Genomic DNA, 17,673 nt, shown 5'->3' on the forward strand with positions numbered 1-17,673 from the left:
TTGCAGCCTCTGTTTATTTTCTTAGGGTCTATGTTTTTGGAACCTCTTAGGAACCTATCATCCTTTTGGCTACCCTTCTCTTTTCGAATAGTGCCATAGGATCTTTAAAGTCCAACTGAACAGGCAGACAGGACCTCGGTTTAATGTCTCATTCAAAGGACGGCACCTGCAACCAGCCCTGTATTGGAGTGTCAGCATTATTATTATTACTATTATAACAATAATAATAATAATAAGTTTTGTATGGGTTCAAAGTCCCAAAGTGGGACTCGAACCCACAGCTTTCTGACTCAGAGTGCTACTAAGCCAGGCTGACACATAAATAAACTTATACAGTTCTGAACATACAAAGGAAATGCTGTTCTATTCTATCTCTTAGACACCTCAATTGATTTTTTCACCAAATAGATATCTAGCTACAAATCATATTTGCTGATATAATCTGTTTCCATAGCCTCCCTGGATAGTCTATACCTCATATTCACCACCCTCTGTGTAAAGTAATTACATCCAAGGTGTTTGTTTATGCCTCATAATATAATTGTTATAAGATAATTTGTGGAGTCCTATAGCTCAGTGGTTAGAGCACTCGCTTTGCAAGCGAGAGACCTGAGTTCAATTCCAGGCAGGGCGAAACCTTGGGCAAGTTTCCTTACTCCACACGCCTAATAATAATCCCTCCAAAACCCCCCAAAAAAAGCAATAATAAATTGGTCATTTTCAATCTACGACTGTTTGTGGGACATTGCTGTGCGCATTTGGCTGCCGCGTTCGTCCACAAATACACAGTCAATTCACTTTACAGTATGTTCTGTGAAGCGCTTTGGGACATCCTCCCGACGTGAAAAGTGCTATATCAAATGCAAGGATTATTATTATTAATAAGACGTAGGAGCAGTAGTAGGCCATTCGATCCCTCGAGCCTTCCCCGCTATTTAATAAGATCTTGGTTGATCTTCTAACCTAATTCCATTTAACCGCCCTACCCCCTTATCCCATAATCCCTCTGTCCTTTCGAAGCTATGACCAGGACAAGCATGATATTAGGGTTTAGTCTTTCAAAGACGTCTACTCCTCCTCTTTCCTTTCCTTCCCATCATAACTCAGGTGCCAAATTCCAGCTTTCAATTTATTTGTCATTGCTTAGTTCCCTTGATTGATATCCAAACCTGTCTTGTAAATAGCTCTGAGACATTATCCTTTGTGAAGGGCAAGTTGTTGTTATCCTTCACTGTACTCTCTCAAATGTCAAGAGGTCATTAACATAATAAGGAATCATATTATACACGAATTATATGTGAAACCATTCCACCATGTAATCTTTCGGTACAAATGAAATGTCATATGTTACACTAGAGTGATACGTCTCATTCATTATCTGGTATCTTCCTCTGAATGGTCCAGTAAACTTTATGAATCACCAATTTAACTTTTTTTAAAAAGGTAGGTAAAACATGTCTTGCTGCATGACTGAATACCGTCAAGTGCTCAAAAACTGCCATTCTTAAAGAAACAGAAAGGCTACCTTCCGTGAGAATTATTCACGTGTGTATTGTAAAAAAATATTAAGCTTAATTTTGGATAATTAGTTTGGATAGGGATCAAATTTGTGGTATTTCTTATTTAACATCAGTACAAACTAACACCACCAGGTATGACCCACCTTGAGGGATACAGATAAGGGGAATAGGAGGGATGGGAGCTTGTGTGGAGTGTAAATACCATCATGGACAAGTTGAGCTGAATAGCCTGTTTCCATGTCATATCACTCTAGCTAACTCTAATGTGACCGAGACTTCAACTTTCCTCCAAACCCAGTTCACCAATATGTATGCTCAACTATTAATACCCAGACCATGATTTCAATAGTAGTTAGAACCCAGTGCAGTGCATGCTCATGTATTTCTTTGACTTCATTGAAGAAGCAGCTTGTTGCTAGTATGGAAAAATGTTAGGGTGGTATTCTGGGTGGATGAGATTAAATGGACCGAAGGGCCTTCTTTATCTCAAACTCTCTTGTCTCTTGACCGATGAACATGTAAAACACTTACAAAGATAAGGGCTTTGTAAGTTTTAATTGGTCTGCTTTCAACATCTGGAGCTCCTGCACAACACTCAGCTGCTGTAATGTAAACTCAAATTGATGTAAATGATTGTTACTGCCTGTGACTTTAATGAGCTATGAATCACAGAATTTTGTCATCTTAAAAATGTGCGTGCCGTTAGTTTGAGTGATAGGTAACAAGTGTCTCTGAGGATTCAAACCATTTGGTGTGCAATAAAGCCGTCATAAGATGTCTCACTGAATCAGTCACAAGAATTTGCTACTGTTTCTTCTTGAGGATGTTGTTTTGTGCAAATTAAGTTTCTATTGATTTTGTTTCCACAGAAGTTTACAAAAATTGTTCCAAATATTGAACTGAGTATCTAATCTATCTGAAATTACATATTGATAATGATTATTATTTTTCACAGTAACTTTGCTAACTATTGTTTTTCTTTTATCTTTCTTTGATATTACAATTACCGGCATTTAAAGTTATGGGCTAATCATTAGTGCTGTATTTTGTTGCTATTTATATTTTAACTGGTTTATTTATGGCTACACTTACACTCACTTCATCAGTCTCATTGTCAAATAATTTTTTTTCTCAGCTGTTGACTGAATTTTGCGATCATCTAATGTTGTGATGAGTGATTAATAATGCTGGAGAACTAATTATTTTGTAACTTGGGACAGGAATAATCATTCATACATCATGAATAATGTAGCTAAAATAATCCTGCTAGTTTGTTTACTCCAATCCCTCAGTGGCATGTTACATTTCAGCTTTTGAAGAGTGTCAGCGTATTGTTTTAATTCTCTTATCCTTTAAGAATCTGGTTTGAGTTCCCACAACTTGATCTTCAGACACAGACTGATTTCATGCCGCAGAATGTTAACAACAGGCTGAATCTTAGTGTCCTCAGATCAATTTTTGGTTGGAAAGACTGCAGTGAAAAAGTGCTGTACAGTTCAGGGCCCTGCTAAAAGCAGAGAAAATGAGACAAGTTAGTGGTAAACCTATGGATAATAGGAGGAATGAAAGGAAGTTGGAAGTAGGGAGTTCCTCAGTTTGAGGTCCTAGGAAAGAATGAGTTAGAAAAGGACATGATATTTTGAGTTTTGATTTTAATAATAATTTGTGCCTTTTTATTTAGATCACATTTTATTACATTGGATTGTCTCAAAACACGTCATAAGTGCCTGCTGCCAAGTGTAGTGACTGTATTTGTAGGCAAGTAGTCTTTTGTACCACCAAGCTCCCACAAAGTAATAATAATAATTCTTGCAATTGTTATAAAAAACAAAACCAAGAAAGAACAATTCAAACGATCAAGGACTATGCTAGTATCAATAGCATTACAGAAAGACAAAAAGAGGTGGGACAGATGTGTGTTTAGAGACTACAAGTGAGAGACATGGAAAGACTTTTATGGAGAGATGATCAAAGAACTATTGAAGATGTGGGAGAATTGTTAAGGGTATTGGTCAGAATTGTATTTTATAAAGCTAAGAATTGTTGACTTGCATCTCATCCTCGCCAGGTTTCCACTGGTTCTCCAAGCAGACAGCCAATTTTCACACAGCAATGTCCCACAAGTAACCATAATGTGAATGACCAAATAGGGTCATGGGATCTTTAACATATACTTGAATAGGCTAATGGGACCTTGGTTTAAGCCACCGTCAATGCAGTAGCACCCTCTACCCTTCCTAGCACAACATTGAAGTGTCAGCTCCTAGATCGGGAGTTCAAAGACCCAAAGTGTTAACATTGGGAGGTTAGGAGAATTGTTTTTAGACAGTGTGGATGGGATATGAAATGTCCTGCTAAGCGTGATGTTTGATCACAAGACTGGTCTGGATGGAGAAAGCTTTTCAACTCATCCAATCGCATCCCTCCAGAACACCCACCTTACCAATCCCCAACTGCATCCAGCTGCTTTTTAAAGGAATCTAGTGTCATGACCTCTACCACCTTTCCTGGCAACCTGTTCCATTTAATTGCCCTTTCAGTAAAAAAAAACTTCCTGATATCTGTCTTGAAATTGACTTTTGCAACTCTAAAACCATGTCCTCTTATCTTGGTACATCCTAAAGTATTGATCTGGGTTTAAATTTTTCCCTCCTATTTAATCTTTTGTACCTCTACAAGGTCCTCTCTGAGTCCTCATCTCTCAAGACTGAAGACCCCTAGCTTGTCTAATTATTGCTCGTAGCTCATTCCTCTACCACTGAGGATCATCCTTGTTACTCTCCACTCCACCACCTCTAAGGCCTGGGCAACCCCACTGTGCCACGATCAGTGACACAGAAATTCCCAGAAATTGTAGAGATTAGAAAATCATAAATTTTGTGTTTTTTAATAAGAGATCACGAAAAAAGCCATTTTCTAGCTAAGATTCCACCATTATATCTGAATAATTTAGACAAAGGGTAGTGATTCTATGTTTCATCCAGACCCCCAGGTGGGGCCACACAATTGTTGGAAGCTGCATAATCTTAAAGGAATGCTCTGCCTACTTATCATTGTAGCATTGCATTTTAGTCAATGTAGAATATAGTTATTGGTCTTTTGGGGGTTAATTACAATCTGTTTGACTTTCTTACATTACTTTGCCCATTCTTCCAGTTTCTCCTTGCTGTTTGTAACATTGAATCAACTCCAATTACAATTACTATGGAGTAATTGTATACTATTACTGACAATTTCTGAAGAAATCAGAATTCTTTAGGGTGCAGTGCCTCATTTATGATTTACAATTTTACTCTTTGTTGTGATTTGATCTTTTTTACTATAAATTGGCAAATTAAGTGTCATACTGGCTCAGTCAGTGTCACTCTCATCTCCGAGACAGAGGGTTGTAGGTTCAGACCCCACATCAGGACTTTGAACTCATAAAGTTCAAAGTCCCGATGTGGGGTTTGAACCTACAACCCTCTAGGTATAGTGCTGGGAAAGCACTGCATTGTCCAAGTTACCATCCTTTAAATCAGATGTTTAACTGAGGCCCTGTCTGCCTGTTCAGGTGGATGTTAATCTCATGGCACTATTCAAAAGGAGAATGGAGCTTCCCCTGATGTCTTGGCCAACAATCCCCTAGGATAAAATTGGTCATTCACTTCATGGCTGTTCGTGGGACATTGCTATGCACACATTCACCTACAAAATACACAGTGATTCCTGTGAAGTGTTTTGAAGTGTCCTCCTGGTCTGAAAGGCACTATATCAAATGTAAGGATTATTACTAGTATTATTGTTTATTAATTAAGAGCCCAAACAGCACTGGTACTAAGGGAATACACGTCAAATAAGCCTGACAATGGTGTTGCTTCCATAGTAATATTTTGTTGGGGTCAAATTGATGTATTCTTAAACACAATCTACTTCTTATTTAAGGAATGCTAAAATGTATTTTGAAAGAACTCCAATTTCTGAGTAATGTAGCACCCAAATCTAGATGAAAGTCACAGGCAATGCCATCTTGGATTCTTACTGAAAACCAGCATATTTTGAAGTAATAATCTATGCTGTATAATGGTCCTGCAGATGTAATGATAGCATATTATTACTGTTGGGCCTGACTGATGCTATTGGAACAAGCTTGGGTTTAGCAAAATTAGTTAACAGGAAAGGTTAATCTCAATTTCTACTATAGAATGTAGAGTCAATAAGCATCTAATGGCAAAAGAAGGTGTCCCAGCTTTGCACATGCACTGTTATCCTGGGAATAAACGAGAATCACATTAATATCATTTTTGTGCTTTGCGATCACGAGGAACTGAATTGAAAGAACCCTTACAACCAGAAATAGAAGAGGTGTTAGCCTGACTCAGTTAGTGGCACTCTCATTTCCGAGACAGGGAATTGTAAGTTCTAATCCGACATTAGGTTTTGATCACATTGATCCACTTTGGATTCAAATTTAGTTCCCATTGGTAACTATCTAGCGTTTAACTCACTGTCCATCTCAGCCCTGTCCTAGTATTATTAGCTTCAAAAATGACATAAGGTTGAAACGTGGATCATCTACAAAATATACAGTCACTACACTTTTTAGTAAATCTTGGAAGTGCTTCAAACTGACTTGTTGATATGAAAGCCACTCTACCAAATTATCATTATTATTGTTTTTTTTAAAAACGTTTATGATGTGAGATAGTGCCCAAGTTGTTCTGTCACAGTGGTAGGTGTAGGTCAGTGGTTATCACTCACCTTCAGTCTCAATTCTGATGTCAGCCATGATACCAGGCAGAGACGCCATGCAGAGCAAGGGTACTTCCCAATAGAGAGTTGAAGAGCATCAGAGTGAGTCATCCCATCTGCTTTTGCACAACTACCTGCCTTCCAGAGCAGTGTTGGCTGAGGTCTGCAGACAGATCAACTCTCTATCCTCTCAGTCCAGCATTGAGTGGGAGAAAACAAGGTTTCTTAAAAAATAAGCAGGCACTAAAAATGAACAAGTGAGAAGCCCAACGTATTGATTGCATACAGTATATTCGTCTGTACAATATGAAGTACAGCAGTGGTAAAGAACAAAATAGTTCTGTCAGAATGAATCAGGAATGACAATTAGCAATGGGAATCACAGGTCTGAAACCACTGAGCTGTCTGTAAAAAGCTACATTCTCCAAAAATAGACCCCTCAGCCCTGCATTGAAGGAATTACATATTCTGTTACCTGGCAACCGTAGAGTCTCAGCATCGCTGAATGTTGAATGGCAAACTCCACATTAAAGTTTATATTGAGTTGGGAGGTGGTGGTTGGCCTTGGAAATCAACCAAAGATTACTTATTAGCTATATTTTATATAGCTAATAAATCAATAATTCATCTAACGGTTTTAATGTTTGCCATTGCACATTCATCTCGCTTTCTGCAGCCTGCAGCGAGTGTGGTCTTTCAGATCTCTCAAGCGCTGGCATGAACAATAGCCAAATACAAGCCTTTTAACATTGAGGGAACTCTTCAGCAGGTATACAAAGTTATACTAACTGACACAGCCTTGATATATCGACAGGAACCTGCAAGGGAACACCAGTCCTCACACAGTTAAAAAGCACTGTTGGATATCTGAAAGCTCAGGTGCGTCATGCAGTCTGAGGCAAATTTTTGTGTTGTTTTTCTTTGTTATAGCTTAAATGTGAAGGACAGTGTGGGGTTATCCTTGACAAATAACATGCTGCGCTTGTATGGAGACATGGGTTTGTAAAATTCAATAAACCTAGCATTGAAGGCTTGTTCTTTTTATTTTCATTAAATGTCAGGAGTCATTGAAAAATTCCCTCCTCCTTACTTTTAATTATATTTCACCAGCGTAATGAACGGTTTAAAGACCATATCCTGATAGCATATTTTCTCATACTCTTGCTCCAGATCTATACGTTTACAGTTGAAGAAAGAATAATTAATTTCACAGGTTTGCTTTGTAGATTACCCCAAAGGACTCCAGGAACATTTCAATACAATATCCGAAATTCATTTTTTTTGTAGTTTAGATAAAACAAAGGCATACCTTCCACTTGGGTCTACATTTACTCCATTAAGATAGCATTTTAGAGTGTTCAGAATTTCACACAATCTTTAAAAATTAGCCTTAATTTTCTCTGCGTGTTTCATAGAATCTTACAGCACAGAAGGAGGCCATTCGTCCCATCATGCCTATGCCAGCTCTTTGAAAGATTTATTCAACTAGTCCCACTCCCCCACTCTTATCCCATAGCCCTGCAATTTTTTTTCTTTTTCAGGCACCTATCCAATTCCCTTTTGAACTCTACTATCAAATTTGCTTCCACCACCCATTCAGGCAATTCATTCCAGATCGTGACGACTCTCTGGGTAAAAAAAATGTCTCCTCTTCTCAAGAGTCTTTTAAGAAAAAACAGAAAACTGATTTCAAAGTTAAAAGTGAATATAACAATTTGCCAAGGACCAAAAGCTCTAAAGCATTATGTTAATAGAATAAATCCAAACCAAGGTAGAACATCACCCCATTCTTTCTGATCAACTATAAAAAGGCAAGGTTTGTAACTAAATTGACCTTCACTGTTATTGGGAAATATGTTCCAGGGCAAGAAGGTTTACAATTGGGAGCTTTCCTATGGGCCATTGAGCGCATTTCAAATCTCAGTTGCTCGACAGGTTGGAAAATGCAAACCACAACATTTCCAGACGTGGCAAAAGGGCAGAGGACCAGAGCTGTGAAGGGCAATGTTAGGACCTAAACCAGGGAGTATTTCTTTATACGGAGGGTAATTGTCAGCTGTCATGGGTTACCAGGAATCATAGTAGAATCCAGGATACTGAATTCATTTAAGAAATGATTTGATAATTTGAAATGCTGTCGTGAGATGAAGGTAAGGTTTGCATTTTGGAAAGTCGAGATCATTTGGGCCAAAAGGATTTCTTCAGCAGAACCTCTTGATTTGTTGGACATTTGAATGCAAGGGACAGAGGCATGTGTAAAAGAAACTGCCTGGAAACCTAGCCAAGCAGGAACAGCAGTGTGTAGGAGTCGCTCTGTAAAATTTTGTTACTAATATGATGTGCAGTGTTTTTGGATAAATGCAAAGTGTTGTACTGTAGTGGTATATATATATAGTATATATAAGGACCCATATACTAACCTTTATATTAAACTAGATTGGCCATTGGAGTCCTGTAGCTCAGTGATTAGAGCACTTGCTGTGCAAGAAAGAGACCTGGGTTCGATTCTCAGCAGGCGAAACCTTGAGCAAGTTTCCGTACTCCACATGCCTGATAATAATCCCTCAAGAAAAAAAACAATAATAATTTGGTCACTCAATCCACGATTGTTTGTGGGATGCTGCTGTGCACAATTGGCTGCCATGTTTCAGCCACAAATAGACAGTCAATTCACATTACAGTACATTCTGTGAAGCGCTTTGTGACGTCTAGAAGACATGAAAAGCGCTATATCAAATGCAAGGATTATTATTATTATTATGCTAGCAAAAGTAAATGTGGGTCCATTACAGGCAGAGACAGGAGGAATTATAATGGGGGATAAGGATATGGCAGAGTCCCTAAATAAATACGTTGCTTTTGTCTTCATGTTAGAAGACACAAGAAGTTTACCAGAAATAGAGATGAACCAAGAGGCTAATGATAGGGAGCAACTTAAGGAAATTTACATTAGCAAAGAATTGGTGCTAGGGAAATTGTTGGCATTAAAAAGTGACAAGTCCCCTGGACCTGATGGTCTGCAGCCTAGGGTATTAAAAGAGGTAGCTCATGAGATAGTGGAGGCCTTGGAAGATCGCAAACGTCGCACCGCTATTTAATAAGGGTGGGAGAGAAAAGATGGTGAACTATAGACCAGTTAGTCTGACATCGGTGGTAGGGAAAATTCTAGAATCCTTAAATAAGGATGTTGTAGTGGGATACTTAGAGGATCACAATATGGTTAGACAGAGTCAACATGGCTTTACAAAAAGGAAGTCATGCTTAACAAATCTTTTAGATTTTTTTGAGAACATGTCAAGTAGATTAGATAGGGGGGAATCAGTGGATGTAGTGTATTTAGATTTCCAAAAGGCATTCAATAAGGTGCCACATAAAAGGTTGATTCACAAGATTAGGGCCCATGGAATCAAGGGGAATATATTAGCATGGATTGAAGAATTGAAGAATGGCTAACAGGAAGAAAACAAAGAATAGGGATAAACGGGTTCTTCTCAGATTGGCGGGATGTGACTCGTGGAGTGCCACACGGGTCAGTACTTGTGCCTCAACTATTTACAATCTACATTAACGATCTAGATGAGGACATCGAACTTAATATATCCAAATTTGCGAATGACACAAAACTAAGAGGGAGAGTAAACACTGAGGATGATATTTAAAAAATGCAACGAGATATAGATAAGCTAGGTGAGTGGACAAATAGGTGGCAGATAGAGTATAATGTAAGTGTGAGGTCATCCACCTAGGTGGCAAAAACAGTTGAGCAGATTATTTTTTAGAAGGGGAGAAACTAGATAGTGTTAGCATTCAGAGGGACTTGGGTGTACTTGTACACCAGGCACAAAAAGTTAGTTTGCAGGTACAGCAAACAATTAGGAAGGCTAACGGTATGTTGGCATTTGTTACAAAAGGGTTAGAATATAAGAGTAGGAAAGTCTTGCTGCAAACTGAATAGGGCCCTGGTGAGACCGCACCTAGAGTATTGTGTGCAGTTTTGATCTCTTTATTTAAGAAAGGATGTACTCGCCTTGGAGGCAGTACAACATAGATTCACTAGGTTGGTACCAAGGAAGACGGTTGTGAGGTATGAGGATAGGTTGAGCAATTTAAGCCTATATTCTCTATAATATAGAAGAATTAGAGGTGATCTTATAGAAACCTATAAGATTATTAAGGGGCACGACAGAGTAGATAGTGGGAGACTTTTTCCCCTGGTTGGAGAAACTATAACCAGTGGTCACAGTCTTAAAATTAGGGGTAAGCCCTTTCGCACTGAGTTGAGGAAAGACTTCTTCACTCAGAGGGTAGTGAATTTATGGAATTCTCTACCCCAAAGGGTTATAGATGCTCAGTCTTTGAACATATTCAAGACTGAGATTGATAGATTTCTTGTGGATAAAGGGATTAAGGGATATGGGGATAAGGCGGATAGGTGGAGTTAGAATAGATCAGCCTTGATCTTATTGAATGGCGGGGCAGGCTCGAGGGGCCGAATGGCCTACTCCTGTTCTTAATTCTTACGTTCTTATGTTCTTATTGCCTCTCTAGTGGTACCCACTACAACCTAGAGATAAAATGTCAGTGAATCTTTTGGTGCTTTATAATTGGGATATTAGGCAGCCCCGGGGCAGGTGGATGTTTCTCGAATCAACCTAGCCTGCGATGTCTTGGATAATGAGGGGGAAGATGACGATGTGGGCAGTGAAATAAAGATCCTACGAGGGCACTGTGGACCAGTGTATGGCACAAAGTTTCTGTCGGATAGTTCAGGCCTTCTCTCTTGTTCAGAAGATGCAACAGTCCGCTACTGGAACCTGTGCAGTTTCACTAACACTGTTTTGTATCAAGGACATGCCTATCCAGTCTGGGACATTGATATTAGTCCCTTAAGCCTTTATTTTGTAAGTGGATCACATGATCGGACAGCTAGACTTTGGGCACTGGACCGAACATACCCACTGCGCATTTATGCAGGTCACTTAGCAGATGTAGACTGTGTCAAGTTTCATCCCAACTCCAACTACATTGCCACAGGTTCAACAGATAAAACTGTAAGATTATGGAGTACGCAGCAAGGAAGTACTGTACGTCTCTTCACAGGACATCGTGGCCCTGTACTCTCATTGGCCTTTTCACCCAATGGAAAATACTTGGCTTCAGCAGGTGAAGACCAGCGACTGAAGATATGGGACCTTGCATCAGGCTCCTTATTTAAAGAGTTACGAGGACACACTGACAATGTAACTAGCTTGGCATTCAGTCCTGATAGTAGTTTGGTAGCTTCTGCATCTATTGACAATTCAGTTCGTATTTGGGATATTCGGAATACTTACTCCAATTCATCCCTGGATGGCTCTTCCAGTGAGCTGGTGGGTATATATACAGGACAGACCAGTAACCTTCTGAATGTGCAGTTTATGTCTTGCAATCTGGTTTTAGTTACTGGAGTTGCACAAGAAAAGAAAGAACAATAAACATAAGTGAACAACACTGGTATTATTTAGAAATGTACCTTGTAAGAGGACATGTCTCCAAGGTTGTAAAGGTTTGGCATACTACATCAATTGGATTTTGTCATGGCCATAAACACAATTGTTGCATTCACAATCCTCCCATTGTTTAGGTAAAAAAAACAATTTTGTGATGTACACAAGATAATTTCTTTTTTTTTAAAACCCCTTTCTCCCTTTTTTTGGCATTTGTCCAAGGTATCGTCAGAATTTTCTGAGTCGTTCAAAATGCTATGTGAGCTCTAAGAGTCCAGTTACAACTCTAAATTTTAGATGTATGAGTTCCCACAGTTATTGTGGAGTCCTGTAGCTCAGTGGTTAGAGCACTCGCTTTGCAAGTGAGAGACCTGAGTTCAATTCCAGGCAGAGGGCGAAACCTTGGGCAAGTTTCCTTACTCCACACAGAGCCTAATAATAATCCCTTCAAAAACCAAAAACAATAATTAATTGGTCATTTTCAATCTACGACTGTTTGTGGGACATTGCTGTGCGCAATTGGCTGCCGCGTTCGCCCACAAATATACAGTCAATTCACTTTGCAGTATGTTCTGTGAAGCGCTTTGGGACGTCCTCTCGACGTGAAAAGCGCTATATCAAATGCAAGGATTATTATTATTATTATTATTATAGGAGGCTAATCACATATCTATGATGTTAATAGCAGATAATTTGATTTATTTATTAATGGGATTCCTTTTAAAGGATTCAGAGTCAAGCAACTGGGACTCCTTCTCGTCATTGTACATAGGACATGCTGACACATGGGACACCACTCTGACAAGATTTACTTCTGGAGCAAGTTCCTGCTGGTTGATAGTAATTTTAATAGGCTACAAATTAACGCCCACGTACAGTACTTCAGGTGATTTGAATGGATTCACTATTAAGGTATTAGTTGGGAATCTCAGTTGGGAACATTCTTGTGTCTGGGTCAGATGATTGTTGGTTAAAGTTCTGTGTGGTCACTTAAACTCATAATCTAGGGGAGCACTGAATTGTTTGAGGTACTATGCTTTAGAGGAGATATTAAACCAAAGTCCTATCTGCCTACTCAGGTGAACATTGAAGATCCTAGGAAATTAATTGAAAAGAGAAGGGAGTATCTCCCAATGTCCGGGACAAGAATCCTCCATATAAATTGATTGTTCACTTCATGGCTGTTTGTGAGAAATTGCTGTGCACAAAATGGCTTCTGTATCAACCTTCAAACACAGTCACTACACTTGACAACAATTTCTTGCAAATTGTTTGAGGTTTAGGGGTTACTTGAAATGCAAGGATTGTTATTATATGCACTTCAGTCACTAGTGTCTGGCAGATGAGAAGATGACAATTGTCGAGTAATTATTGTGAACAAAAAGAACATTACTTATTTGTTTGTGAGTGTGTGAGGGGAGGACAATTTTGTGTGAGAGATGTCTGTGTCTGGAAAATGTAAAGTCTGTCTAAGATAAACAGCATATCAGGTATACTAATCATAGCACTTTGCAACTTTTCAACACTGTAGGCATGATATCAAATCCAAGAATAATTTATGAGTATGACTCATGCAGAGTTACGATTCACTGCAGGACTGTGTTTTAGTCCAGTCTCATAAGACCACTGCCCTCATTGCAACAGCAGGATTCCATTTCCCGAACAAGTAGCCCCACTCAGTGAGATTACTGAATAATACAGTATGTTACTGTATTGATACTGTGCAAATTCAACTTAATAATAATAATAATAATAATAATCTTTGCATTTGATATAGACTTTTTACGTCGGGAGGACGTCCCATAGCGCTTCACAGAATATACTGTAAAGTGAATTGACTTTATATTTGTGGGCGAACGCGGCAGCCAATTGCGCACAGCAATGTCCCACAAACAGTCGTAGATTGAAAATGACCAATTTATTATTGTTTTGGTTTTGGAGGGATTATTATTAGGCGTGTGGAGTAAGGAAACTTGCCCAAGGTTTCGCCCTGCTCAAGTCTCTCACTTGCAAAGCGAGTGCTCTAACCACTGAGCTACAGGACTCCATTAGAACCCTCAGAGCTGGCAGAATGAAAAGACTTGCATTTCATTGACTTTGATTGGATTCAAATCCAGTTTTCAATATATTCAGACCGTTTCAATCTGGTTAATAGAACTCTAAAACATTCAGAATTGAGAACCATGTTGGAATTAAATATCAGGCTCAGAAAGACGAATTATGTGAGAAATATTAGAGTGTGCCAAAGTAGATAGAGCAATACACGACATGTACTAACATACACTGGAATAGATATAATAATTATTATTATATAGTATTATGCTTGAGAATTCCTTCCATATATTTTTCCATGTTGCAAATCCTTACTTTTGATATGATTCCTTTTGTGTCAGGAGGTCATCTCAAAGGGCTTCATAGGATTTACTGTAAAGTGTAATGATAAATACTTTGTAAGCCAACACGGCAGCCAACTTGCACATAGTAATGTCCCACAAACAGAAATTAAGTGAATGACCCTACAGTCATGTAAAAAATAGTCAAGCATTACAGCTTGATCACATGAACTGCAACACATGAAAGTACTAGATAGGTGATGATACCTTTCTCATGTCTGTTTTTGTAGCAACGAGCTCTGGAGCTAATTTAGCAGCTTTAAACTGTTCAATTATAGTAATCAATCAGCACTACAAAAAAAAATCTGATTCTATTTCATGAATTGATATTTTTAAATCTCTATCTAGTTGCCATTCTTAATCGCCAGGGCACAGATGAGAACATTTGAATAAACAAATCCAGAAAGTGTTGTGATATAAATGGCAAAAATTATATTTGTGTTGACAATGACAGACCCAAATAATGTTGACTAACTCTTTACCTCTTAATATTCAGCAAATGCACCAGATTTTACTTAGAAAAGCTCATTTCTAAATGGTAACTATTACCGATTCCTGGGTTAATCATTCTGTAACAATTCTTGACATGATACGAATAACAATGTAAAGCCTGCCTGCAGAAAGACCTGTGGAAATCATGGGGTCAATTTGTGATATTTCAAAAAAGGAACATGTTGTTAAATGGTGGAATTTCAGTTGATAATCACGGATCGGTTTTGGTCTCAACACCCCCTGTGACCGTGGGACAATGGTTTGCTTCCAAGAAGCTGGAGAAAATTGCCTTTATCTTAAATTATCTTTATCTTAAATTAGCTCTTAGCAGTTGCAGTCAAAAATATTTAGAAGCTCGGAAGTTGTATACTGCCTTACTGGATGATGTTAAGTTAAGCTGATATCTTGTTATTTTGTTATTTACTATCTTAGCGCCTTCGGACGTCCTCTTGATGTGAAATGTGTATAAAAAATACAATTTGCTGTTGTTATTGCTGTATTATCAAATGCTCAAATATGTAATTCTCCATATCTCTCCACCTGCTGTAGCGTATTGGTTAGAGCACTCAACTCACAAGCAAGCGGACTCTTGTTTGTTTCCCAGCCAAGGCAAAACCTTAAGCAAGTTTCTGTTTACCACATGCCTCTTGTTACCTAGCAGTAAGTAGGAACCAAGTTGTTTTTGTCAATTGGCAGATTGCTTTCGGGGGTATAATAACCTCTTCAAAAATAATAATGATGTGGTCATTCAATCTATGAATGTTTGTGGGACACTGCTCTGCGCAATTGACTGCCGCATTTTGCCCACAAAATATACAGTCAATTCACTTTAGAGTATATCCTGTGAAGCGCTTTGAGATGTCTCAGCAACTTGATAAGGTGTAATAGCAAAATACAAGAATTACTATTATTATTATGAGCATTATTATTATGAACATGGAGATCTTCGGACCCAATTATTATTCCAAATTTCAATGTACAAAATAATAGTATACTAAAATAGTATATTTGTCTGACTCTCACAAAGCATCAATCCAAAATGACAGCCAAACCAATATGCCAAAGTTAAGTGTGTAGTGGGGGTGGGGTGGGGGGAGAGAGGAAGGGAATTCCAGACTGGAAATTGAATTATTTTATTTTAGCATTCAGTTGGTAGCCTCAGAGTCAGAAAGTTATGAATTCAATCGTTGGGACTTGGAACTCATAACCTAAGATGAGGTTCCAATGCATGCATTTTTGGATGAAATGTTAATTCAAGGTCTGTCTGCCCATTCATGCGGAGTTCAGGATCCCTTGACCCTATCCAGAAAGAGAAGAGAGTATCTTCCAATATTCTGGCCAACAATCCCCCAGATAAAAATAGTCATTCACTTCATAGCTGTTGTGAAACATTGCTGAAACATATAATAATAATAATAATAATAATAATCCTTGCATTTGATATAGCGCTTTTCAATATATTGTAGGCGAAACGTGTCAGCCAATTGCACACAGCAGTGTCCCACAAACAGTCGTGAATTGAGTGACAAATTATTTATTTATTTTTTGAAGGGATTATTACCCCCGGAAAGCGATCCATCAATCATTATCGACTAGGTTCCTACTTACTGCTAGGCAAACAGAGGCCCGTGGAGCAAGAAACTTGCTTAAAGTTTCAGCCTGCCTGGCAACTGATCCCAGGTCCTCTTGCTTGCGATGCAAGTTCTGTAACCAGTATCCTACAGGACTCACTAAATATTAAAAGAGAGGCATATTTAACTTTAGCAGAAAACTTAATTATACTTAAAACAACAATATTGATGTATCTTGTTTAATGTCTAATCTATTTGAATTTTCCATCAATTTTCAATGTAATGCATGACTCTTTTCATAAATGCTTCTTTGAATACAGCTACATTTTATTCCTTGTTAAGGAGAAACAATTTTGAACAAATGTTTTAATGTGCTTGATTTGGGACATGATGTACTGTTAATCTGTAAATGACGCCTCTTCATTTAATATTCTGTTCTTTTTCCTGTAACTATAACATAACATCTGTTCCCATCTATGATGTTCATTGGGCATCAGCCATTTCATTCAACAGAGCATTTCAGCTCAGATAAATGTAACAAATAAACACTGGGAATAAAAACACAGGACACAGCAGCATACTGTGGCATCAAGCTTTATAGACTTGAAATACAGGATTATCATAGGGATTTGTATTTCTCAAACCTGCGGAAGTCAAGAGATGATCTGACTGAAGTCTTTAAAAAGAATAATTGGAACTGACAAGCTAGATACAGAACTACTCCTCCCTTTAGTAGGAGAAATCAATACAAGGTGACATAATCTTTAATTTAGGATTATATCAATTCCAAATGGATTCAAAAAAGACTTTGTCACACAATAGGATGTGAGAATGTGAAATGTATGTCTCAGCAAGCAATGGATGACAAATTTTGCAAGCTCTGTGGTTGAAAGGTAGGACCATAGCATGGAGATATAAAGGGCATCTCCTGCATGGAATCCCACTGGCGTCACCTGCAAGAATTCAACTGTGAATGCAATCTCAAACCCTTACCTGAGGTATCAAGAGATGGCGTGACTTACATAGGATGGGGCTCTTTGCAAAAGGCACCTGTTATGTCTTGAGGTAACTCTTCTGGCACCTGCCCCAGTTACACTGCTACAGTTTTCCTGCTCAAGGGCTCTTACAATCCCAGGAAAGAGGAAGAATAGCGTGGACGATGGCGTGTTAGGAGGAACACAAATGGAGAGGGTTAAACTAAACTAAACAGAAGAGAAGGAAAGAAAAACTGCCAAAGAACTGATGAAAACTGCAGCAAGGAGAAAACAAGAGAAACGGAAAAATAAGTAACATAATGAGTCCAGGCAAAGCAGCCAGATTCATTCTAAATAGGAAATTGCACCAAACTCAGGAAAGAGGAAGGAACAAGAGAGAGAGTGGCAAACCCCAGAGAATCAAAGCAATATAGCACCACAGTCAGACTGTATCATCGGGGGCACAAGCACTGGTGACTCACCTAAGACAGAAGTGATACCACCAC

The 17,673-nt window shown here is 38.5% G+C and overlaps 1 protein-coding gene across 1 annotated transcript in view; it reads left to right on the top strand.

Moving 5' to 3' along the window:
- LOC103183472 (TAF5-like RNA polymerase II p300/CBP-associated factor-associated factor 65 kDa subunit 5L) overlaps positions 1-11,741 on the top strand; it is an 81,241-nt gene extending 69,500 nt beyond the window's left edge. The window contains exon 2 of the mRNA XM_042331672.1: positions 10,868-11,741. Within this exon, the coding sequence (XP_042187606.1) occupies positions 10,868-11,725 (858 nt within the window). The 3' untranslated portion in view covers positions 11,726-11,741. The remainder of the gene's footprint in view (positions 1-10,867) is intronic.
- The last annotated feature ends 5,932 nt before the right edge of the window (positions 11,742-17,673 follow it).

The sequence above is a fragment of the Callorhinchus milii genome, unplaced genomic scaffold, assembly GCF_018977255.1.
Source record: "Callorhinchus milii isolate IMCB2004 unplaced genomic scaffold, IMCB_Cmil_1.0 Scaffold2, whole genome shotgun sequence".
NCBI lineage: Eukaryota > Metazoa > Chordata > Chondrichthyes > Chimaeriformes > Callorhinchidae > Callorhinchus > Callorhinchus milii.